The 27,104-nt window shown below is 42.6% G+C and overlaps 1 protein-coding gene across 1 annotated transcript in view; it reads right to left on the bottom strand.

Annotated features, from left to right (window-relative positions):
- pde5ab (phosphodiesterase 5A, cGMP-specific, b) overlaps positions 1-27,104 on the bottom strand; it is a 51,181-nt gene that overhangs the window by 13,612 nt on the left and 10,465 nt on the right. The window contains exons 6-17 of the mRNA XM_078291836.1: positions 26,028-26,117; positions 25,313-25,384; positions 24,330-24,419; positions 24,032-24,169; positions 18,170-18,237; positions 10,711-10,819; positions 10,134-10,218; positions 8,576-8,754; positions 5,599-5,658; positions 3,865-4,011; positions 1,297-1,422; positions 153-247 (exon numbers count right to left, since the gene is read on the bottom strand). Coding sequence (XP_078147962.1) covers positions 153-247; positions 1,297-1,422; positions 3,865-4,011; positions 5,599-5,658; positions 8,576-8,754; positions 10,134-10,218; positions 10,711-10,819; positions 18,170-18,237; positions 24,032-24,169; positions 24,330-24,419; positions 25,313-25,384; positions 26,028-26,117 — 1,259 coding nt within the window. The remainder of the gene's footprint in view (positions 1-152; positions 248-1,296; positions 1,423-3,864; positions 4,012-5,598; positions 5,659-8,575; positions 8,755-10,133; positions 10,219-10,710; positions 10,820-18,169; positions 18,238-24,031; positions 24,170-24,329; positions 24,420-25,312; positions 25,385-26,027; positions 26,118-27,104) is intronic.

Below are 27,104 nucleotides of genomic sequence, written 5' to 3'. Positions count from 1 at the left end.
TGTATATATGCTCACACACATGCATATACACTCATACATCTACTTGGATATATAGTAAAGATTTGAGACGCACACCAGCAATATTTTGTTCACACATTCATTCACTCACTCATTTACTCACTCATTCACTCACTCATTCTGTCCCGCTGTACCTCTGTATGTAGGAGTTGTTGACTCCTCTGTGGTCCAGGTCATGGCTGAGCGTGGCGATCATCAGAGCCAGGACCTCCAGGTCACTCAGGTTACTCTGGAGAAGGACAGGAGGACAAAAAGATGGAGGGATGGATGGAGGTAAAAAGATGGTAGAGAGAGAAAGAAAGACAGTTAGCCAGATACACAAATGCACATGCCTACAAACTGAATACATATGCATATCATGCGCACACACACATGCATCATACACACATGCACACACACACACACACACACACACACACACACACACACACACACACACACTCTTGGGGACACATACACAACATTTATTTTCCTTACGCATATGTTCTGTATTTTATTTCATCTTATTCATCTTATTTATTTTTATTATTATTACTGTTTTTGTTTTGGGAGGGAAGGGGTTAAACACACACACACACACACACAAAAGATGTACTATTTTTTGTATGCATTGTTTTGTATTTAACGATGGAAAAATACCAATCAAAAAAACAAAGTGAATCCACATAATGGCAAGTGGCTAACAGGTGGCTTTCTGGCACCGCGGCCAAAACCAAACAAAAGACTAATGGCTATGTACACACAGCGACTTAATGACCCTCCACACACTGTTGGCAAGTCATTATCCAGTGAGGGCGTTCAGCATTCAGACACTGTCGCTGGAGTGGACAGCAAGGCCATTTCACACTACAGCACAACAGCTTTCACACCAGCTCGATCGATACCATTATTTTTGGACTGAAGCTGCTGATAGACGATATTTCGTTTCAGTATCTTTAAATTTGACCATTTTCATGCCAAAGAAAACCTCCCCCAAAATTAAAAGTATTCAGTGTTTCCCCCAGAAATATATTTTTGTCAGGGTGGAAAAGCCTCTGAAACAGTATTTAGACCATCATGGGACACTAAAACTCTCCATTGAAACCCAGGAGAATAATAATAAATATAGCTGCATGCAGCAATTGCACACTTTGAAAAACAGACAGACAAAACATTACAGAAGGTAGACAAGGTAGAGAGACAGACACAAACAGACAAGTCAAAATGAGAAAAAAAAGGGTATTTTTAAGCAGACCAGCTGGATCTTCCCACCCCGGCTCGCGATTGGCCCACACTGACCTGCAAGCGTCCTGATTTGAGGACGGCGAACATGCACTGGGCGGTGTTGAAGGCGTGTCTCCAGTTGTGATAGGCCACGTTCTTCCTGTAGTTCTTCTTCACACTCAGAACCCACTGGCATAAACTCTACAGGAGAGACACAAAATTAAACTTTATTGATGCCCCATTGGGTTGCTGCAGCAGCAAAATATTAATAGGATACAGTCAAACAGCAGAAAAATACATCCTATCAGAATGACATTTTGTTTAATATGGACACAAATGCAAGCACTTTTTGTATTATGACTTTTATTTATTTATTTATTGTTATTTTATTAATTGTATTTATTTTGTATATATTTTACTTTTTTATTGTTATTTTTGGTATTAACATTTTCAAATTAGCTGATATTTCATAAAAAATGCACCACTTTGCATATCAGTTAAAACACTTTTTCTTGGTGAATAAAGTCAAGCGCACAATTTCACTGGTTCATTCTGATGAAAAACTAGTAATTTTTGATTAATTATTTCAGAAATGCTGCGTATATGACAAAAAAACTCAGATTTTTCTCTATTTTTTCATGTATATACCCCATAAAATAGAGATGACAATGTTGCGCTATGTTTTCTTGAGTGCAAAACGGCACACCTGGCGCCTCGGTCAATATTTTCTACAAAAACAAACATATATACACTCACCTAATGCAAACATATTGTTGACAGGGACATTCTTCTATCTTGTCGATACTTTTCCCAAGTCATTTCACCCTTCCTTATATAGATTTTAAGTCTTGAAATCTCACTAGCTAGAGCAGAAATCTACCGGCTGCCCCAGAGCGGAGCTATGTCCGACGCATCACAGAGAATTATGTCATAATATTAAAAGTCCCCCAGAATGCTACAAGGTCGCTCAATGGCAAGGTGTAGCATTATAATGTGAAAACACCCTCTGACTGCACAAAATATCTGTCCACTAGGCCCGCTTGATATAAGGCAATGTGAAACGAACCGGAACAATACAATGTACCAACCTAGCGAACTCTGGTTCAGACGTTAAAAGGAAATATCCTACCATTACAGTGTGAAAACGCCCTAAGATACGTAATCAAACTAACCCTAACTCATACATTGTGAGGTGTTTAGGTAATTTTTTTCACCCCCTCATCCACCCAGCCTGTTGCTGTTGGTGGTGTTTGACGCTCCGGGGTGGTCAGCGTGTCAGTTCTCGATGCGGACGGGGGTTAAACTGACGGCCCGCTGTTGGAGGGCCCTCTCGTCTAATCTCCTCCGATCAAAGGCTCTCTTTATGAGGCCTCTCTCCGCAGGGCAGTCCCGCCCCCGTCCCGCCATAAAAGGACCTCTTCACATGGAGAGCGTGGGGGCTAAGAGAAGGTGAGAGCCGAGCCAAACCCACCCGCTGCCGAAGGGGGGGAGCTGGACGGGGCTTGGGGAGAGCGGTTTGTCTGATAGTGGGTGGTGATGGAGGGAGGGGGCAGGGGGTATTTAGGTGTATGATGGTGTGTGTGCGTGTGTGTGGTCTCTGTGTTAAGGATGCAGGCAAATACTAACTCACTTGGAAATGCATCCACCCACCACTCCACACCGCAAACACACCAGTCTCCATGCTCTCTCGACCTATACCTCTGTAAATGCTGCTAACGCACAATGGGAAACAGGTTTTTGTTTCTTTTTTTTCGGCAATAAACCAAACAATGAATGTTGTTTTATGCTGCTCACCATATGATGTGCACATGTGTCCTGAGCTGGCCTCTCCATGAGCATCAAAGCACTGACCAGACTGGTAACAAAGGCATTGCCAGTTTGTTGGAAACTTGTTCAGACGTTGCTAACTGTTGAGTTTTCTGTGCTGCCTTCAACATTGATATCCTTCATAATATTAAAGGATATTCTATTGTATTGTATTGCAGAGTTTCAGTCCAAAACCCTATCCTCTTTGGAAAAAATATACCTATGTTCATTGCTTTAAGTAGTAATCCACGACATTTCTTATTTAAATGTCCATTTTGCTGCTCTTTACCTCCGATTAATATAACACAATAGTGATTCAGCCTATAGCCAGTTCATAAAAGCTTTTACATTTGCTGTTTGCTGTTCACTCTGGTTATATGACACATGTTAAAGGGGAATGACACCCATTTTAAGAATTCACATATGCTATTTCTGTGGCCAAGACAGTTCAGTCAGGTTTATGAACTGGCACCACCTGTCCCCAAAGCTAGAAATCAGAGAGAAAACCCCTGAATTTGTGATGTGGCTGGGATGTAAAATCAGCGGCTGCTCTATTGACAATGAATGGGGCGCTGACTTTGTGGAGCCATAAGATGCAAAATGAAATGTATATTCTAATTAGTTTATATTCTAGCAGGTACAAACCAGAATTGAAACCTAATTTGGGTACAAGAACTCACACAAACATCTAGAGATTTTGCATCCCAAGGTCAGTTCTTAAGTTTCTAGCATTCTCCAAGCATTGACCGAACTGTCCTTGGTCACAGTCATAACATATGTGAATTCTTAAAAATGGGTGGCATTCCCCTTTAATGCCACCTCGTCTCCACTGCTCACCGTGTATTTCATCTGGAAGTTCTGCACCAGGTTGAGGTCGATAAACATGCGGACGGTGGCCAGCGTGGTCTCGGTGTCCGACAAGTCAAAGTCACTGAAGCTGAAGTCCAGGAGACGCAGCGACTGGGCCGACGGAACTGTGGCTGCCTTCACACACACACGCACGCGCGCACACACACACACACACACACACAAGACATTAGGAGAGGTTGAGAGGCTGCAGAGATTCAGTGAAATCCACACGCGGATATTATAAAAGCCTGTCATTTGGCATTATTCAGTTGCACAAACAATTTTGCTTATGCACGCTCCACACGCATGAGCACACATACATACACACACACACACACACACACATCCTCTTAGGGGGCACTGGAGATCTGTAGCCGGCAGGCATTAATAATGGATAAGCTGTGATCAGCAGAGTTTAAGGGGCATCGGGGCAAGAAACGATCTGCACTCTGCTAGCCTGGCCATGATCATCGTGATATATTAAACTTAGCCAGTTATGCTAATGAGGGCAGTAATTGCAGCTCATCAATGCATTATCAAATATTTCTATGTCAACACACTCGTCTTCACATAACACATGGGTGGTGTTCATATGAAGTCAGCTTAAAGGACAGTTCCAGCATGATCGGAGGAGTTTTTGCTCTTTTCAATTGTTTTACATCACTGTAGATGGTTTTCCAGTGCTAGTTAAATTATAAATATAGTAAATATTTGACTGGACTGAATTATGACTAGATTGTGATTGACAGGAGGCGGGTCCTAACCGCAGAGACAATTATATTTTGGAGAGGAAAACACATAAATCCGAAAAGCATAAATCCGAAGTAAGACGCCCCCATGTGTCACACATACTGTATGCGGTGGTGGTCTTACAGAAAAACAAGCCTGTGTCCTAGATACTAAGTGACACATCCTCTCTTCCAGCACCCAAGGGAGGCCAGGTAAATCGGGTTACGACGTTCAGTTCGACCGCTTTGTCACAGGGAGGAGGAAACAGAGCGGGACCTTTGGAAAAAAAGGGCATTCAGTGTAATCGTCAATGTTGTAACTGGTTTGGCTGGAGTTGTGTGTTTTGTGTGCGGAAGGGGGGGGGTGGGGGTGGGGGTGGGGGGTGGGGGTCGGTTGGACTGGTTGGCATGAAGTGACTCTTTACAGCGCCATATTCACTTATTCGGTAGTTGAGATAATAAGATGATAATCAGAGATAGTGAAAGAGAGAAACACACACACTCATAGAAAACACAAATTTGATCAATTATAGGAATACTTTCTATCTATACCAATTCTACAATATGAACTTCTCCATTTAAAAAATCAGGAATAAAAATCAGTATGGGAGTGTTTTTTCAGTCCCAGCCAATGATCTCCAGTATGTATATGTGTGTGTGTATGTGTACCTGCATGCGTGTGTGTGTGTGTGTGTGTGTGTGTGTGCGTGAGGGAAGCAGCCATATAGAGTTGCTATAATGGTTGTGGTTTCTTGCTGATTCAGCGGTGTGGTGTCACGTTACATTATTGCTTCCCATCTACACACACTCCGCTTCCACTGACCCTGAAGGACAACATCTGCCAGTGTGTGTGTGTGTGTGTGTGTGTGTCAGTACATGTATTTATGCATCCGTATTGACTAAGGCATGCACTGGTGGGCACTAATGCACTAATGTACATGTGTGCATGCGAGTGTGTGTGTATGTACTGTTAAATTAATAAATTGCAATTTACCGCTGTTACCTGGAGCGCCCGCGTTTCTTCCTCTGCAGCGGAAGCATGATACGACAGGACCTGGGAATAACACACACACACACACACACACACACACACACACACCAGATGATATATAAGGACTTCAGATGTGCAGTATCAAGTATTCTTGGACAAGCCTATAGAAAACACACAAACACACACACACACACACACACTACACACACACCTATATACCTGCCCTCCCGTGCAAATACACATTCTTTTCCTTTGAGAGAGAGAGAGAGAGAAAGAGAATCGAGTCAAGAGAGAAAGAGGGAATCAGTCAGGGGGGCGAGAGAGATGGAAAGACAAAGCCAGAGAGAGCAAAAGAGAGAAAGAACAGAGTTGAAAGAGAGAGGGTCAGATCAAGAGAGTTAATGCAAAGTTAATTAGGGATTAAATGGAACAGTTGAATTGAATTGCCATTGAATGTTAAATATTAGGCCTACTGCAAATAACACATGCACACTGTATATATATGGATTTGTGTTTATTATTAGTCATCTGTTAATGTCTATAATATTACCTTCATTGATACTGTAATACTTTGGCAACATAGGTTTCTTTCCTGTTATGTTAATAAAGTAGATTTGATTCAAATGCAATCAAGACTCAATGAGAGAGGGAAATGAGTCAAGAGAGGAAGAGTCAAATCAACAGAGAGAGAGCAATAACATTGCAGAGCTAATCTGTTCTAATCTGGTTTTAATTGTTATTGTACTATAGGGAATGCCATTCTTTTTTTCCATTCTGCTTTGACAGTGTAGGAAATCCCCCTAGCATGAAGGGCCTCAATATCACTCAACATAGTGCATGCTAAAGTGTTAGCATGGAGCCTACTATCACTCAACATAGTGTATGCTAAAGTGTTAGCATGGAGCTAACTATCGCTCAACATAGTGTATGCTAAAGTGTTAGCATGGAGCCTACTATCGCTCAACATAGTGCATGCTAAAGTGTTAGCATGGAGCTAACTATCACTCAACATAGTGTATGCTAGTGCTAGCGTGGAACTAACACCCACATTTTCTTAGCCAGTCTGGGGAGAAAAACTGGCAACCTTTCGGTCACAAGCCCACCTCTCTAACCTCAACTCCGCCTCAGTAGATTCGAGAAGGGGAGAGAGAGCGAGGTAGAGAGAGGTAGAGTGAGGTAAATAGAGGTAGAGAGAGGCAGAGCGAGGTAGAGAGAGGTAGAGAGAGGCAGAGTGGTCCAGACCAGTTTGGGGCGAGGTCTGGTTGAACTGGGTGAAGTGGAGGCTGCTGGGTGACGGAGGAGGAGGCTGGGTGTCAGCTGCAGCCGAGAGGAGACATCACCTCCGACACCCTGATGCTGACAGCTCCACCGTGTGTGTGTGTGTGTGTGTCTGCATGTGTGTGAGAGAGAGAGGAGTGAGAGTATGTAAGAGAGACTGAATAGAAAATACAAGAAAGTGAGGATCGATGTTCATGTATGTCATTGTCTGTAATTGTCTATGAATACCTGTGTGTGTGTGTGTGTGTATGTTCCTACGAGATACCAAAAGGAGTAGAAAATGCTTGAAAAAGAGGACAGAAGTGGATTGTGTGTGTGCATAAGAGAGGCCAATAGGACAAATGCAAAATGCATAAAAGAGAGCATAAAAGTGGATTACGTGTGTGTGTGTGTGGGCTCAGTTACGATGAATGGATGCTTTTCTGGCTGCCATGCAACAGAAACTGAAAGCAGGAAAGTGTCAGGAAGCGGCTTGAAAAAAATTATTCAGCATCGCCTCATCACTGTCACTCACACACCCACAAATATCCGCAACTGTCAGACGTACACACACGCACACACACACACACATTGAATTGACACATTTTGGTTTCAGTCTTTACCTCTGGGGAAAAATGGCATTGCCACTCCTAGAGGATCCTATGGCCTTTTTTTTAAAATTACAATTGCTGCAAAAAATCACTTACAAAACAAATAACACACGAATGAACAGATTGCAAGAAACAATGTTTAGAGACTGTTGTTAGCCTTTGCCTTCCATGATGATTTATTATAGGCTATCAGAGATATAATAAATGTTTATTATATATATAACGTATATTATGTAACGTTTTCAGGACATGTACCCATAGCTATAAAAGAGGGATTCTAGCAAAATAGCAGGTAGTTTACATTAGTCGGCTATAGTCAACAATGAATGAAAAGTTCTGTTGCGTATTACTGCATAAGTGCTGATATTCTTTCATAGGATTCTCAAGAGTGATTAATGCAATAGACTACACTCATATTCCATCACTGCAGCCTGGGCAACAAGAGGTCGACCTTGTGAATAGAAAACCTTTTTTATAGCCTCAGTGTGATGTCACAACATTGCATTAATGAAAAGTATGAACACTGTGATGTTTACTTAGGCATTCACACTGTCTGCAGTTTCCCTCTCTAGCCTTGGCAGCAGCAACACTGTTAATTGCTGTATTGCTGTATATGTATGCATTATAACAGTTTGTTCTGAGAAAAACATAAACGCTAGTAATCCATTTCTTTCCCACACCCACTTTTACAGTCTTGAAATTGTCGGCAGCATATGTTTACATAACCCCAATATTATTTATAGTCTGCTTCATTGCTTTTATTGTTTTAGTATCTTATTTTTCAACTATTTTTATTGCGTCCTTTTATATTTTAGTTTTGTGCTTATATTCTGTTTAATTTGTGAGACCCGTTAGTCACGACTGACATTATTTGGTTATGGTGCAGTTTGATTGATTACATATATTGTAGAATTAAATGTTCTGTAATTGACAACTTACCTGACTATCTTAAGTGTGCGGGTTCAATAAACTCCACCCTTCTGGCACCCCAAATTAAAACAAGGTTAAAGGTTAAAACAAACACCAAAGGAGGGTGAAACCGCATTTTACGTGAGGAGTGTGCGTGTGTGTGTGTGTGTGTGTGAGTGTGTGTGCGTGCGTGTGAGGCTGACCTCCAGGGTGACCTCCTGCTTGGCCATGGCTCTCTCCACGGTTTCGTACATCTGTGTGTTCTGGATGCCGAGGCCGCAGAAGATGGCGAACGCCTCCAGGAACTGCTCATCGTTCCTGTTGAAGGCCTTCACGCTGCTGCCCGACGCCTCGTCCATCTTGTTCACCAGCTGACACACACCTACACACACAAACACACACATACACACAGATAACACCACCGAGACACAGTTTACATACATTACATTGCTGCTTTTGGTTGGAAACCACTTTTCATAGGTGTCACAGGTCCTGCAGGTCATGAACTTCCGGCCATATAAACTTTCAGTCCAAGTTAAAGGAATACACCAAGTTTTTGGGAGATTGTCCCATTGATCAACTTTGCCATTAAGTTATGAGAACATAGACACCAAAATCATCCAAGTGTCCCTGGTAGATCATTGGCTGCTCCATGCTAACACTTTAGCATACACTATGTTGAGTGGTAGTAGGCTCCATGCTAACACATTGGATAGTCAGTATTGGAAGTAAAAATTATGTTAAAAAAAATCGCCATCAAGCTAAAAACAAGGCTGTTTTTCTTAGTTCCTGACATTTTGGAGATACAATATTTTAAAACGTACACTTTAAAAACGAATATGAAAAATATTATTTTTTCTCCACAACAATCAAAGTTACTTCTATTTGCCCGTTCTCTTGCATAACGTCTTCCTGAACAATTCTAGTGTAAAAAAACAACAACATGGCACCGAGACACAAATATATACCTGAAAACAAGAAGAAACAGAGTATAGCATTTGTAATGTTTTGACTTAGAATGAGCCAAGAAAAAAATGAATTCGAATGAAGCTGTCGGTAGTGAAAGTGAGAGGGGAAGAGCATTATATTGTAAGTAATGGAGTTGTTTTGATGTGGCTCCTCACCAGGACTCACTCTTCAAGGCTAAGGGGACCTTCTTTGTTTGATCGCTGGAGGATGGGGTGTGTGGGGAGGAGGGGTACATGGTCATTAATCATCCTCACAGCCGGCTAACGGAGCAGCTATCGGCTAATTATGCTGATGATAATCACCGGGAGTGATGGAGTGGAGGGACCATTCATAGGCGGATAATGGGAAGCGGTAATGCTATGCCATCTCCATGTGTGTAAGATGTAAGATTTAAGCCTGAAGCCCATGTTACGCCAACGTCTGCCTGGAAAAGTATTTGGGAAACCACAGGGCGAGTTCAAGTCAAGCAAGAGAGTTTTAGTGTCCCATGATGGTCTAAATGCTGTTTCAGAGGCTTTTCCACCCTGACAAGAAACAAATTCTGGGGGAAACACTGAATACTTCTATTTTTTTTTTTGGCAGAAACGTGGTCAAATGTAAAGATTCAGTCCAAAAATATCCAAAAAGTATCGACGCTGAAAAACCCACATCGGTCTACCCTACTTTTCTCTTGACAGATCTGCAGCTAAGCCGCTGTCATGAACAGACGAAAAAGACTCAGTTTAGTACTTCAAAGAGCGTCCCAGCAAAGCCAGACAGACAGAGAGAGAGAAAGAGAGAGAGAGACCGTACCTATGACTTTGTCCTTCTTGCCATTCCTGATGGGAGTGCAGAGCAGACTCTTGATCTGGTTGCTGGGGTGGTCGGGGTTTTCACTCTGTCAGAGGAAAGGAGGAACCATTAGAAAGAAAGAAAGAAAGAATGAAAGAAAGAAAAAGAATGAACAATAGAATACAGACAGAAATAAGATAAGCAAAGAAACAAGGGAAATAAGAAAGATAGAAAGCCAGAGAAAAAGACAGAAAATGAAAGAAAGGAAGAAAAAAGAAACAAACACAGCACAAAACAATTCTTATCCTCATATACTGAAAAGAAAAGATAAGGAAAGAACAAACCCATTCTTCTCTTCCTACATTTTAAAGAGAAGAAAAGAGAAAAAAAAAACGGAGAACAAACCCATTCTTGTCATCCCACATTTAAAAGAAAAAGGAAAAAAAAAAACATGCTTCCCCTCCTACATTTTAAAGAAACCCCCCCCCCAAAAAAAAACAAAGAACAAACCCATTCTTGTCGTCCTACATTTAAAAGAAAAGAAAAGAGAACAGAAGAAAAGAAAAGAGCCAACCCATTCTTGTCGTCCTATACTGACCGTCCAGGGGAAGCGTTGGTCCTTGGTGACGTCATCGATGTTGAGAGGCTGCATGGTGTTTTTAACATACTGGGCGTACATGTAGTTAATCTGGCTGACGTCACAGTCCCTGAGAACACACAACACATACAACTACATTATACACCACACACACCTGGATCCAACACCACACACACCTGGATCCAACACCACACACACCTGGATTCAACACCACACACACCTGGATCCAACACCACACACACCTGGATTCAACACCACACACACCTGGATCCAACACCACACACACCTGGATTCAACACCACACACACCTGGATCCAACACCACACACACCTGGATCCAACACCACACACACCTGGATTCAACACCAAACACAATTTAATTAGGGGATAATTTGACTTTTTTTGTTCAATAAATAATATGAGAATAGGTATTTTTAAGGGGGGAAAAAAGCATAAATTAATGCTTTTCAGAAAATCTGAAAATATAAGTGATATTTGTTAAACTACGTAGAAATACGATCGTAAAAGTAGAAAGCAAAAACAAATTCAGCAATTGGAGGCCAATGGATGTTCTAATAAATCCTCTTTACTGGTACATAAAAACCAATGCGTTTCAGCAGAAAGTCTTGACCTACAGTCGTAGCGCCCCCTTTGGGCCAATGCGTGTAACAATGCAGAGCCACAGTGCAGTGGTGAGATGCATCATTCCCCCCAAGTTCCTTCAAAATTAGATCAGCAGGGCCTGAGACAAACGAGCAAATGAATGGAGACCAATCCAAAGTCCCTCATAGGTGGTCTTGGATTGGAGGAGGGGGAAAAGGGTATTTTCAAAGGGACCCCAAGCTGGCGGGGGCCCTTTAGAGAGGTAAGGTGCTACTGTACTGAGTTAGATGCATCAGGGTGTCACATCTTTTCAGGGGGGCCGAGAATTTCAAGCAGTGCCCGTGCTAATTATACACAAGCTTCATCCAACTTTGGTAAATTAACTTGAAATGAAACTTTAATGATCCCTGTGGTGAAACTGGGTCGTTGCAGCATGAAAAAGCATGAAAAATATGTTAATTATAGCATATATGAAGGGTGTGCAAAATAGCAGTAGGCCTACAACACATTGAGACACATAAAAAATGTATGAGAAACATGTATGATTTGAAAACATTATGGACAACAATATGGAATGTATGCAGTATGAAAATAAATGAAAATAATTTTTTTTTTAAATAGCAATAAATGTAATTTTATGGCTCGCTTATGGATGGCTTTTCTCCAGTGGGAAATATCTGGTACACTGTATACTGTATTTGAATGAGATAAACTCTTTCATTCTGTATTTGAATGAGATAAACTCTTTCAAACTCATTGTATTTTTTATTTTGTCTCCATCTTTTCTCTCCATCTGTACTAAGCGCTCATTGCTGTGGTGTTTCTGCACTGCACTTCCCAGAGATCACCTGTCAATCAAACAGTGTGGGCGGAGCTTGGATCTTCTGTTGATGCAGTTTGAGTTTCTCTTTTCTTTATCTGTTCAGCCATGGTGGCTATCACTGCTCATGCTAACTACCCAGTTTTTCTTCTTCTGTTTATTCCAAACAAACCGGAAACGTAAAACGCATCACTTCCTGTGCGGCAGAGGATTTTTTCCGGGAAAGAGCTGCCAGACACCGGCTGTTTAGAACAGACAATGTAAAAGCTTTCATTAACTGATATATGCTGAATCACTATTGTGTTCATTCAGTCAGAAATAGAGAGTAGAAACAGACACTTATCTATATGAAAATATCATGGACTCTTACTTTAAGTGGCTTTTTTAAGGACACTTCAATGGTAGGTTTCGACTTTCCCTACTCGCATTTTCGCTGCCGGTCTTGGGATTCAGACCAGCAACCTTCTGGTCATAAACCTGCTTCCCTAACCTCTAGGCTAATGGCTCTAAATAGCAAAACACATGCTGGTTAAAGAGGGAACTGAAGCCTGGAAGCCTCAAGCTGCACCTGAGTGTGAGTCCGTACAGTAAAACCTGAACCCGTCAGTCACGTCTGTCAGAGCTTAATGAGCCTGTTTGTTATCTTTAGCCGCTCCAAGTCGGACCACAGAGCCGCCTATAATACTGCATGAGAAACGATGGAAAATGGATATATAAACATAACATGAGGTTAAGGCTAAAGCCAGTGGATGTTGGCTGCACTGCTGCGGCAGGATGGTGTGTGTGTGTGTGTGTGTGTGTGTTGTACAGGGAGGGAGAAAGTGTGTGTGTGTGTGAGTGAATATGTGTGATTGAGCAACAGAAAGAGAGAGAATGTGTGTGTGTGTGTGTGTGTGTGTGTACAGGTGTGTGTATGTGGGGGTTATGTGTTTGTTTGTGCGTGCTTTGTGTGTATTTGAGAGGGAAGAGACAAGTAGTGTACGTGTGTGAGTGCATGTGTGTGTGTTGGGGAGAGAGGGAGTAAGTGTGTGTGTGAGTGAATATGAGAGTGTGTATGAGTAAGTGTGTGTGAGTGGGCGACAAAGAAGAAGAAACAGAGAGAAAGTGTATGTGTGTGTGTGTTAGGGAGAGAGAAAGACAGGTAGAGCGTAAGTGTGTGTGTGTGCTTGTGTGTGTGCGCATGTTAGCATAGACATATTAGTTTCTTCTGTCTAAGTATTTGCATGGCATTGTGTGTGTGTGTGTGTGTGTGTGTGTGTGTGTGTTTTGCTCGGTTTCCAACATCCTATCCATTTGCAGAGTTGCTGTTTGGACAAGTTTAGGGCTTCAAGCTAATTATAACAACCTGTTCTGTCCGGACTGGGCTCAACTCACACACACACACGCACGCACACACACACACACACACACACGCACATATTGAACACATCAACGAATATTCTGCATACGGGCATACATGCAGATTTGTGCTTGAATGCAATCACTCAAACACACTGAAATACACGTTTCCTCTCCCCCCCCTCTCTCTCTCCCTCTCTCTCCCTCCCTCCCTCTCTCTCTCTCTCTCTCTCTCTCCCTCCCTCCCTCTCTCTCTCCCTCTCTCTCCCTCTCTCTCTCTCTCCCTCTCCCTCTCTCTCTCTCCCTCCCTCTCTCTCTCTCTCCCTCCCTCTCTCCCTCTCTCTCCCTCTCTCTCTCTCCCTCCCTCCCTCTCTCTCTCTCTCTCTCCCTCTCTCTCTCTCTCCCTCTCTCTCTGTCTCTCTCTCTCTCTCCCTCCCTCCCTCTTTCTCTCTCTGCTGTGTGTTTGTCTCCAATTAGGCCACAGAATAGCTAACTGCATCAGTGAGAACCGTGACAGCGGTGCGCCGGCTTTCGCTCCGGGGGCTGCAATCAAGCTCTCGATCCAGAAAAAAAAAAAGAAAAGAGCGGATTTGCCCCACTTTGTCGTCTCGAACGAAACAAATACCTGCCCGCCATTCCTGCGAGCGGGGATCGACGGCGGTTCAGCTCCACCGAACGTCCCGCCTCGCCGCAAAAAAACGAGACGCCGCATCGTCGTTCGGGAAGAGCGAATTTAACGTCACTATAAAAAACCTCCTGCGGTTCAAAGCTAACATCCTGCAGTGCCCCCCCCCCCCCCCCCCCCCCCTTCCCCTCCCCTGGGTTGGCCCAGTTGGAAGCTGCCCTACCCGGTCTGCCATATCCCTACACACACACACACACACACACACACAGCAGATGGTAAAAGAATGAGACACTATGGAGGACGAGACGAGATAAGGCATCTGGTTTGTGTCACCGCCGTCTCGGGATTTTTTTTTTTTTTTTCGTCCATTTTTCTCTGGATCTGCACACAGAAAAGCTTCTTACGGCGATGCTTTACTTAACGTGCATTGTGTTGCATTACAGGCAGATTATAAGGGCATTTAGGAGTGGGAATAAAGCTTTCTAATAATAGAATCATTAGAAAAAACACCAGAAAATTTTTAAATTTAATATTGTGTCATTTACTACACACTATATTGCAGTGTTCAGCGTTTTCTGCTCTGATTATAATTATCATGCTATCACAATGTGTTGTAACTCAAAAAACCTTCTGATTTGTTAAAAAAAATAAACTAATCAATCAGAATGAAGAACCCAGTGTGGTTTTTGGTTCTTTTAGTTCTTTCCAGCAATGTTAAGGTCTAATGTAGAACTATTTGAGCATGGTGCTATAGAGAACCGTTCTAAAATGCTTCTTTACAGCACCATTAAGGCTTCTGCTATGGTACAAACCTAAAGAACCACTTTCTGGTACTATATAGAACCCTTTTCTTAGAGTGTGTGTCTGCCTTCATGTCTGTTTCCCTCTTTCTTTCTGTCATTTTCATCCCTCGTTGCTCCTTCAAAGACCTGATGAAATAATACTGCTTACCCTTACTTCAACTCCCCCTGTCACGTGCACGCTCACAGCCTGGCACATGCACCCTGGGGTTCTACCGATACGGGTTTCTGAAGGCCGATACTGATATTTTTGCATTGAAGCTGCTGGTAGCTGACATTTTGTGACATTCAATACCTTTGAGTGTTTTCACAGCATAAAAATTCCTAAAAATGTCAAAGTATTCAGAATTTCCCCACAGAGTTTTACTCCGATATATCGATCTAACCCTTGCAAACCCACATATACACCCACCCACACACCCTGACACACACACACACACACACACACACAATCCAATTCTGCTGCCTGCGTGGACCGAGATGAAGATTGAATTGTAGATGCTGCGTAGCGTCTGGGGAGGCCAGGCCAACCTGGAGATGGGTGGGGATTTCTATCTCGGTGCCTCTCAAATCAATTTACAGCTTATTTATTCCTCCCTGCTGGAAGACTGGCTGATGTCAAGAAGCTCTGCCGCTGTCGCCTCCTCCAATCCCTTTCCCCACCGTCGTTCCACCCATCCCGATGCTCCTCTCATTCTGCAATCGAAATCCTTCGCTCGCTTCGGCTCTTTCTGACACCTCCGGTTTCTTTGTCATGTAGTTTCTCGTTCCCTTCTCGTGGGAGTAAATGAAACTTTAACGATCCCTGTGGGGGAAGCTGGAGGCAGTAATTTGACTTGAGTAGAAGTAAAATTACCAGCATAAAAATCAACTTTAAAATGTACTCGGAGTAAAAGTTACTGAGTTTCTTTTTAGAAAAAGAGAACGTTGTTAGATGTGATTTTTTTTTCCATCTGATTCTAAAAGGATGAGAGGACAGAGTTCAAACTAGATTCTTTTAACTGAAAAATGTGGAAAAGACAAACTAAGTGCACAAACAAAGTAAAGCCAGATTACTCTTCTCTTCTTTGCTGACTGACTATTTTGAATGGCTCCACAATTTGTCAATTTACGTTATTATGGAGAGCCACAAAATTGCTACTCTGTAATGGATGTGATGTAATATGTAGTGAAGTAAGTAGGTTTTGCTGTAGTTCACATTTCTTCTCTCCCCCCTCTCTCTCTCCCTCTCTCCCCCCTCTCTCTCTCCCTCCCTCCCTCCCTCTCTCTCTCTCTCTCCCTCCTTCTCTCTCTCCCTCTCTCTCCCTCTCTCTCTCTCTCCCTCCCTCCCTCTCTCTCTCTCTCTCCCTCCCTCTCAGCAAAAACAAACTTAAGTAAAAGTACAATTAGTGACTTTAAAAAATACTGAACATTTTTTGTGTACACGTACACAAAATGTTGTGTACTAAAACAAGTACAGTAAATGTAATTAGTTACTTCCACTCTTGGATAGAGCAAAGAGAAATAGTATAGAATTAAGAATATAGCAAATGGGGGGCATAAACCATGACACAAACAATAATTTCAACATGTTATGAACATAATAAAGTAGAAATGTATGATTGGAAAAGGTGTGCAAAATAAGTGAGTACAAAATAATTTAAATATGTACTACATGAAGATATATATCAAACTAATGACATACATGCAGTATGAAATGAATCATCCCATAATATGAGCAAGGCAAACATGAACCACATGTCTGCAGAGCTCTAGTTCAATTCATCCTAGTTTGCTATGAGAGCACACATGGTGACTTAATGATGGCTTTGTTTCCAAGTCTGGCTCTATTCTTCAAGCTTTTCTATTAAAATTATCTGACAAATACAGTGTTTATGCATTCTAGTCATTGGTATTTTCTTCTTAACTGCACAGACAGTGAGGTACAGTAAACGGGGCAGCGGTGTAACTTAGCGACAGGTAGGAAGGGATCTTGCTTTACGGCACAAAAGATTGCTTTACGGCACAAAACAGGAAGAGGGCGCTGTTCTTCCACGTCAAACGGAGCTAAAACTTCCAGGGTTTCTCATAATGGCTACCAATCGTCTCCACCATGGTCTCATTTGTTTATGGTAATTAAACTAACCAATCACAAGTAATTTGACAATGATTTATTGCTGTTTCAAAATGCTACACATAGCAGCTTTAAGTGGTTTTGAAAACGTACACCTACAAAACAACATAACACACAGGTACCTGCATGAACACACGTACGCGTGCACACACTTTTTGGCCAAAAAAGGGACTTTGCAGCACCATTGACGAGACTTGGAGAATCGCTCTTCCACATATGCAACTAATAGAGCTGTCAAATGCAATAAGAGTGAATGCTGACCTCAAAACGTGTGTGTGTGTGTGTGCGTGACGGCCGATCGTTACACCGTCTTGGAAAGGTTCTCGAACCGCCAAAGTCCCACTCCATCGTGATAAACAGATCAGGATTGAGGAGCTGTCACATCAACCTTAAAGACGCGCCTCGTATCGAGCCAGAACGGCCCGACTAATGAGAACAGGGGCTTTGAGCTGAGAGCCCGTGATCAGATGTCCTGGATATTGGCAGGTGGAGCAGGAGGATTACCTCAAAGAGATCCCCGGAGGCCGCGAACTGGCTCCGCAAGAGTTCCTTATGAGGGGCTGGACTCAACTGCTCTCTCTCTCTCTCTCTCTCGCTTTTGCTTTTTCTCTCTCAATTCAAAGTGATGCAGTTGGCAGAATAAGACCTGGGTTTCATTGCCAAAACATTGTCTTGCATCTCTCGCTTTCTCTTGATGTCTCTCTCTCTCTCTCTGAGAATAACTCCTGCTGCAAATGCCAATCACACAAACGCCATCTAGGTGCCTGGGGGACGTGTGTGTGTGTGGGGGGGGTAAGTTGATAACAGAATAATTACATTAAATTAAACAACATGGTTTTTTGAGGCCGATATCTGATATCTGATATCCGATATTTTCCCCACCCGTATCGGCCGATACCGATACGCATTTTCGTAAGAATCTTAGTACAAATGCAGGTGCGAAACAGGTTTGTAAACAAAAGCCCATGTTATTCTTATTCTGTTGCTAATTTGACAGTCGAATGAAGTGACGCACTCTTAGAAGTCCTAGTCACAGAAATGCCAATTCCACAATATCGGCAGTAAAAAATAATATTGGACCGATATCGGTGCATCCCCGAAAGTAAATCAACAAAGATTTACTCAAATTTAAGGGGTTTCGGTTGAAAGTGCTCGCCTTACCTTTTGGGGACGTCCAGGACTTCTGCGAGCTCCTCGTATTCCATGTGAAAGACACTGGAGAAGGAGTTCTGTGAAGAGAATTGGACTTGGTTTATTTATCTACGTGCGGTCAGCTTAACGTTATTAGGATCAGGTGACAACACACACACACACACACACACACACACACACACATAGACTACCCAGACACACTGGGTCTTGGATCGCTCTAGTAGTTCATAACCTCAGAGAAAGAAGGGTCTACGTCTAAAAGGTTCTGCAGAAGTCCAACATGTGTGTGGTTCTTGTGGACATATCAGCCCCCCCCCCAAAAAAAACAAACAAACAAACAAACAAACAAACAAAACACACACACACACACACACACACACACACAATTCCCATTAATTAAGCCATTAGGGCTCAGTGTGCAGCATCCAAATACCCATAACCACCCCCAAACAAAAATTCTCTCGGCATGAAACACCGAAAAAAAAGAAAAAAGAAAAAGAGGGGAAGTTGATCTATTACCCGTCAAGCCTCGCCAGAAGGAGAGTTTATTTCGACATTCCAGGACGTTCGTTTCGCTTTTCCCCCCCTTATAGGGACTTGTTTTCTCTCAACCTGCACTCCCTTCCACTCCTCCCTCCCTCCCCCCCAACCCCTCGCAAAGGATCCTTTCTTTTTTTTTTTCATTTTTAAGAGGTGGGGACAGGATGTTAAAAGACAGAGGAGGCTTCTTCGTTTTGGAAAAAATTAAAACCCCCCCTCACATACACACACACACATACACACACACACACCTTGGCTCTGCAGGCATTCGTCCACCCCCGATATATCTAGGTGAAGGTTATAAAACTATTTTAAACAAAGCAAAAAAAAACCCGAAAGGGCCAGACGATGTTATGACATTTATTGGGGTCGCTGTGCAGGGAGGAGGTGGGATAATGGAAGTGCTTTTCCTGCGCTTAGGATATCGGAATAAAATGAGCTCGACTTCTCAGCGTCAGTTTTGACTTTATGGCGTATCTGCAAGCGTTTTTTTTTAACGTTGATAGCCAAACCGCAGTTGTTTGCAAAAGTCAGCAACGGGTCCGCAAATCCCTCGCTGTCTGCTCACGTTAAATCACGGCTCTCCATAGACCTCCAGTCAAGTTTCTCAACCCCTCCCAAAAAAGCATGGCGTGTGATTTATCTGTTCAAGGAGCGGAGCGGAGTGGAGAAAGGAGGAAAAGGAGAGAAGTCAGGGGGGCAGGAAGAGAGGAAGTTTGGGTTTGGGAGAGAGAGAGAGAATAGAAAACAGCAGGTGGCCTACCAGCTCTAAGGAGATTGGTACAGCGTGTACACACACACACACACACACACACACACACACACAGTGATCATGTCTGATATGTTTCCGTAGACTTGTAGCCAGTTCCAGATTTATTTCTACTGAGGGAGAGTTAAACAACAGAGGAGAACAAAACACAACTCCCATGGGCTAGCCAACTGTCAAACCCTATCACATATCATTCACACACACACACATACACACTGCACGCACATTGTACACATACAAACACACTACACACATCATACACATGCATACACACATGCCCGGACACCATGTGTTATGCACACACACACACACACACACACACACACACACACACATACACACGTATTGCACATATGCATACAAACACCCTATGCACATCATAGACATGCATACACACACTCACACACATACATATTGTGCGCACATACAAATACAAACATGCTACACACATCATTCAAATGCAAACACAAACTCACCTTCACACCATGCGTTATGCACACACACACACACATTGCATGCACATACACATGCAAACACACTACACACATCATTCACATGCATACACACATATACACACACACACATATTGCATGCACATACACACGCAAACACACATCATTCACATGCATACACACACACATACACACACATATTGTGCGCACATACACATGCAAAGACGCTACACACATCATACACAAGCATATACACATGCAAACACACCTTCACACCATGCATTATGCACACACACACACATCATTCGCATGCATACATACACACACACACACACAAAGGATGCCTCTACATGCACACACACATATTGCACACGCATACACTCACAAAAAGGCTACACACAACATTCACATGCATACACACCTACACCCCATGCATCACACACACACACACACACACACACACACACACACTACACTGCTTCCAATCAGTTTCTTTACATTGCAGTAAAATCCAGTACGACAAGGCAGACGCTGTTGTGTTGCAGTGTTTCAGACCGGCGCTGTCATTTACTAGACTTCCTACAGGAAAGCTCCTTTCCTAGAGGGAAGGCCTATGTTGAGATCTACAGACCTGTGGGTCCCGCTTGACAAACGACAGACACGTAACACTGACACCTGTATACAAAGGCCTGTCACGCAGATAAGGCCAGTAAAGGTCCCTAATCTCAGAGTAAATGTTTAGTAATGCAAGAGAGAGACAGAGGGAAGGGGATAAAAGAGAGAGAGACAGCTGGTCTGGCAACCCTGAGGTCCTAAGAGGAACAGAAACACACACACACACACACTCTCTCTCTCTCTCTCTTACAATCTGGGTTATAATTAAGCCTATGCAGGTTGGGAAAGTACTGTTTATGTTATATGAAATAAAACAGCTTAAACTAAAGATGTACCTTCCTGGAGTTTTGGACATCTCTTACTCCTTATTACATTATTTCACTTTTCTCTATCTTTTATGCCATTTTGACTGCATTCATTGTTCCATGTTGCTGTTCTGCAGCTTCTATGTTCTCCTTCTATGTTCCTCTCTTGAAAAACAGACCCTTCATCTCAACTGGAACTAACCCGGTTAAACAAAACACCAGGCCAAAGTTAAACACCGACGTTTCGTAACCGAATACAGCATTCCCCCGTCCAATAAACCCCCAAATATCAAATGGGCGAATGGGCCATAATTTACACAGAAGTTGATACTTTGCGAAACCGATATTTACAATAGCTTGACATTCGAGAGTCCATTACAAAATTGGACTCTTGTTGGTGGTGAGGCTGGAAATTACCGGGGGTGAAATGTAAGCCTAAGTGTAGGTGAGTGTAGGGAAATTGATAGTCATATCTAATTTTGTGCATTGGTAAATGTAATTTACGCTAAGAGAAATACGACATTGTATTATTTAGCTTGGAAAAACCAAAGACTATAGCGTCCGGGAGGTTCAGGTATCTACTGGATACTAGATTTAAAATGACAAAATTAAACAAAAACGGAATATAAACCATTTAAACAGCCAAATATCAGCTGACGAATGGGCAATAATGTGAATGGAAGCTTCAATACTCCCAATAACAAACCATTCAGTAAAGAGTATTTACAGTGACTTGACAGTCACGATGCGGGACCCGTCAGATGCATCATTATTTTGTTGAAACGCATGTGGGAATGGGTAACAATTGTGTGAAGTGTTAGCCAAACAATAGTTAAGAATGGCTTTGTTGGACTCGGTGGAAGGTTCTGCTGATATCTGAACCGCTTCTTGATGGGGAAATATTCGAAAATGATTACACACACACACATAAAGGCAGGCCTGTTGTATGCTGGAAGAAGTAGGCAGTACACTCCACCAAGGAGGGTTCCTCAAGGGTTCTTTGGTTAGAGAAGTGGCTTTACATAGAACTGTAATGAATCAAAAATAGTCACTGATTTTCTTTTAAATGATAAAAAGCTGGTTTGGAGCATTGCATGCATTCTTTACAGCGCCAATAAGGGTTTTGCTATGGTACAAGCCTAAAGAACCATTTTCTGGTACCATATAGAACCATTTTGTTTTTTTGGTGCCGTAAAGAACCCTCTAGGAATGGATGCAACGCTCCAAACCAGCAGCATTAAAGGAACGTTTTAAGAAAAATACCTTTTTTTCTATTTTAACAAATCAGAGGGATCTTTGAGTCATTGGGGTTCTACATAAAAACCACTACCCTAACTGAAGAACCCTTGCAGAACCCTCTTTTCTCTGGGTGTACAGTCTTCCTTGCACTGCCACTGCATTAGCTCTGGTCATTTTCTCCTCTCACAAATCACCCTGAATCACCTCCTTCCCTTCCAAAGAAATGCCGTTTTGTGGTCCGCATCATGGCAGAGCTTTTAACTCGCTGTCGTCATATTGACCCCCCCCCCCCCTCCCCACCCCCACCCCCCACTCCACTCAGCCCATAAAGCCCATACAGCAAGCTCAGGGAGAGAGAGAGAGAGAGATAAAGACAGAGATTTTCTATTTTTTGGACCCTCAATGCGATAAATCAGCGCTCGCCTTTCCTTTGGGGGGAAAAGTCGATTTTAATTTGGTTCCTGCGTGCTTGTTGTCTATGTGTGTGGAGATGGTGTGTGTGTGTGAAGTGTGTCAGAGTGTGTGCGTGTGTGTGTGTTTTTTTTAGGCACTGGACGTCCCTTAAGAGGACAAACCAAAACAAATGTTAATGCCCAAAAAGGAAACTAACGCTCTGTGTGTGTGTGCGTGTGTGTGTGTGTGAGTAAGTGAAAGAGAAAGGTAGAGAGAGGCTGACAGAAAGAGAAAGAGAGAGAGAGAGAGAGAGAGAGAGTCACTGAGGTAGAAACTGTATTTACCTTAAAACGCCGCCAGCCTTTTCACACTGTCGTTTTCTGCGTATACGGCTTTTTTTTTTTTTCCCCACATTGCGAAATATACACGCTTCATTTCCACGTCCTGTCATGACTGTAGCGGTCTCGGGTCCAACATAACTCCCGACTCATTACGCCCCCGCTGAAAGCAGCTATTCATTTCCCTCCATTATACGAGCCAGTTCATTTCATTTTTCAGCCATCGGCGGGAACAAAACAGCCGTCCATTGTGAAACATGTTGCTTCCCAAATGGTTCCGCACAACACTATGGGAGAATTGTTTTACCTTGAGACCGATTGCTTCACGAACTCTAGCCTTGTCAAGCGTTTTTTGTGCAGCGTATTCGAAACAAATCTGAAAGTTACAGTACAGTTGGTCCTAAACATTCGACTGATATCGGTTTTTGAACATTTTTAAAAGCCACTACTAGTATTTTTGGTTGGACTGAAGCTGCCGATAGCCAATATTTTGTGCCAAAATTCATTAGCTTTAAATTTGACCATATTCATGCCAAAAAAACACATTAAGAAAGCTGTGAGAGGGGTTTTGCCTTATTTGACAGTGGAATTTTGTGTTGCATAATACTGATTACTGCGTACTAACTGTCAATTATCCTTTTCTTCATGGAAATTGTGATTGTAGATGATGTGAATTTAGGTGGTTGCACTGGTTATTGAGGTTTTGAGGAATATGGGTTTTTGAAGGCTGATACAGCTGCTGATATTTTTGGTTAAGCAGTAAATTTGCTGCACACTTAGTAACTCATAGACTTCTTGTCTGAAGTTACTTTTTTTTTGTATCGCGATGTTTTATTTTGATATTTTGTCCCATCCCTAATTTCAAAAAATCAAAAGACATAGGAGTGAATGACACGTTTTGCATCGTAGAAGCGAACCTGATTCAAAGATGCAAAACGCATCTTTCACATTTGTAACCATTGGTTTTGATAATTGTATTGTCTCCTGTGGCAACTTGCTCATTTGGTGGCTAAGTAGCCTAAAATAACTCATAGAAACTATTCACAAGTATCATATGACTCAGATCTAACATACATGTAACATACACACATACACATACATACAAAACATGCATGATTACATCTGATATATACAGGAAGAGGAAGAGGGGGGAAAGAAAACTGAAAGAGTGGTGACGCTGTGAATGCTGAGCGTGTGTGTGTGTGTGTGTGTGCACTGACCATGGAGTCTTCGTCAGCGATGAAGACGGTGCAGGCCTGGGCCTGCATGAAGGACAGGATGGTTCCTGCGATCTTCCTCAGCAAAACCTCCAGACACTGCTGCTCCTCAAAGATCAGACTGGCCAGGTCCAGCAGCACCTGCACAGACACGCACACATACACACACACACACACACGTACAGGTCACATAAGGAGATGTAAGAAGTACGAAGTAAATATACAAAAGAATGAATGGTTTATCCCACTCGACAAACACACACACACACACACGCGCACACACACACACACACACACACACCTGATTGCGTCTGTTTTCCAGCTGGGACGTCTCGTACAGCTGGGCGTTGTGCAGGACGATGCCCGAAAAGGCCAGGTAGGCCGAGAAGTCCTGACGGGGGAAGAGACACAAATCAACATCTGAGCACCACCGAGGAAGAACACAGTAGAAGAAAACACAGGGGGAAAAGATGGGATAGATGGGTAGATGAAGGATAATTCAATGAAGAAGTGGAGAGAGAGAGAGAGGGAGGAAATGAGACAGAGAGGAGGGAGGAAATATGGGGCGAAAGATGAATAGTGCTGAAGTAATAATCCATGACATTTTCATATCCAGAGTCTCTGCAGGGTTCAGAAAGCCAAATCTAAGACTTATTAAAACCTTTTTAATGCCACCTGGAATTAAATTTAAGACCAAATTAACAACCAACAGAAAGAGTCAAAGCTGTTTCTGATTGAACACAGCTAATGAAAGTTCTGAAACTATAAATGGGCAGAATCAGAAAAAGGACAACAGGAAATTAATTTTTTGGGACATGAAGTCCAACTGTGCTTAGTAAAGCAGATAAGATGCAGATGCTAGTGGACATGCAGCACAAAGAAACCTGTCATTACATGGTGGAATAAATAAGACCTTTAATAACTGTATTTAAGACATTTTAATACTTTTTAAGGCCTTGAATTTAGACGTTTTCCGACTTTTTAAGGACGCACAAATACCCTGGAGGAGAGATAAATATGCAGATAGAGCATAGCTACACTGAGGAAGAAAATAGGTACAAGTAATAATCCACAATATCTTCATAGAAATAAAATCTCCGGTTTGTTTGGAATAAACAGAAGAAGAACTGGGTAGTTAGCATGAGCAGTGATAGCCACCATGGCTGAACAGACAAAGCAAAGAGAAACTCAAACTGCATCGACAAAAAACCCAAGCCCCGCCCACACTGTGTGATTGACAGGTGATCTCCGGGAAGAGAGCTGAAACGGTGACCTTTCACTGACCTTTTCGTCCTGTTCGCTGAAAGCCCCATTCTCCCCGCATTTCTTGTTGATGGCCTGCGCCACTCCGACCACCTGGGATGGATGAAATAAGAGAGGGAGAGGGGAGGGAGGAGAGAAGAGCGGTATTATATGAGGGAGGAGGGTTGATAAAACAAAGAGAGGATCCATCAAAAAGTCCTCCGCACGGAGCCGATTAAAAATTTATGGACTTGGAATCTCAGCAAAATGCCTAAATTTGAACCACCAGCCTTCTGGTTTATGGTCGGATTCTCTGACTTCGGGTCTAACGAGCTTAAAGCCCCGTTCACATCTACAACGATAACTGTGTTAGATAACTAGAAACTATAACGATACCTTGCTGCTCAAGCGTTTACACTACAAGGATATCGCCGATCCGTTCCTCAGCAGACGAAGCATCACTACAGCGAGCTACCAAATGCTCCGCCCCCTTCTTTCTTACTTCATTTTGATTGGTTGAAAATGTTTTAGCGTTGTCTCTGTGTCCCAAAAATCACCAAAAATCGAACCACAAATATTTTTATAGTTATCGTTTCAGATGTTTTTATAGTTATCGTTATCGTGGGAAAACAGACATATTGAATGAGTTCAATGTTTTTATAGTTACAGTTATCTTTATAGTTATCACTCTAGATGTGAATGGGCCTTAATACAGCAGTATATAGTTTATTATACTATAGTGTGTGTTGTTTTATACCTCCTCTCTGTGGTTCTTGATGGGCAGACACAGGATACTCTGGGTCTTATAACCTGTGATCAGGTCCACCTCGGCGTTGAACCTGGGGTCCTGAGGAGGCAAGCACACACACACACACACACACACACACACACAATATTACACCACATCTCTGAAGCAAGAACAGCAGGTTAGACCGATATATGGAGCCGATATTGGTCTATTTTTAAAAATTGGATCTGGTCCAGTCAGTGTGTTCCACCTTTGATATGATGGATATGATGCAGTTTGATTGATTACATATTTATTGTAGACTTGATCAATACTAAACTGGTTGTCTATGGGAAGAACTTAACCTGAACTGATTCTAATGAGACATTTTGATTGAATTCCGCAAATACGTTCTATTATAGCTTCAATCGGCCTTCAAAAACTCCTACCAGTGGAACTCCAGCAGCCAGTGCAGCCACCTACACTCACATCATCCGCAGCCACAATTTGCATAAAGAAAACGATAATCAACAGTAGATGCACTGTATGGTAATCAGCGTTACGCAACACAAAATTCCACTCTCGAACACGACAAAAAGCCTTCGCAGAGCTCGCGGCGTCAGTCCCGTGCGGGAAAGCACCTTCTTTGGTGTGTAAAGGTCCTGTTTCAGAGGGAGAAGTGGCTTCAGAAGGGTAAGGACCCGCTGGATGGAGGTTTTGTTTAGAGGCCTACTCTCCTCTCCCGCCCAGCCACCCACTGACTGACCTTTAAACAGTCTGCTCCTCTCTGTCCATTACCGTTATCCTCTGCACTTAGGGGGACCGCCGTGTGCGAGTGTGCGTGTAAAACACTCCAGAGCTGGCAAGTTTTGATCACTCAAAGAGGAGCAGAATTCATGATTTCACAACTCTAAACAAAACGGGTTCTATAGAGGACCAAGACATGGTTCTTTAGGTTTGTGCCATAGCAGAACCCTTCATGGTGCTATAAAGAGCCCTTTTAGAAGGTTCTCTATAGAAAAATGCTGAAATAGTTCTACGTAGGACGTTTGATGTAAAGAACTCTTTTCGAAAGGTTCTCTATAGAAATATTCTCAAATAGTTCTA

The sequence above is a fragment of the Centroberyx gerrardi genome, chromosome 23 (genome assembly GCF_048128805.1).
Source record: "Centroberyx gerrardi isolate f3 chromosome 23, fCenGer3.hap1.cur.20231027, whole genome shotgun sequence".
NCBI classification, from domain to species: Eukaryota; Metazoa; Chordata; class Actinopteri; order Beryciformes; family Berycidae; genus Centroberyx; species Centroberyx gerrardi.
Note: the sequence above shows the minus strand (reverse complement) of the source record. Positions and strands in the feature narration are given on the sequence as shown.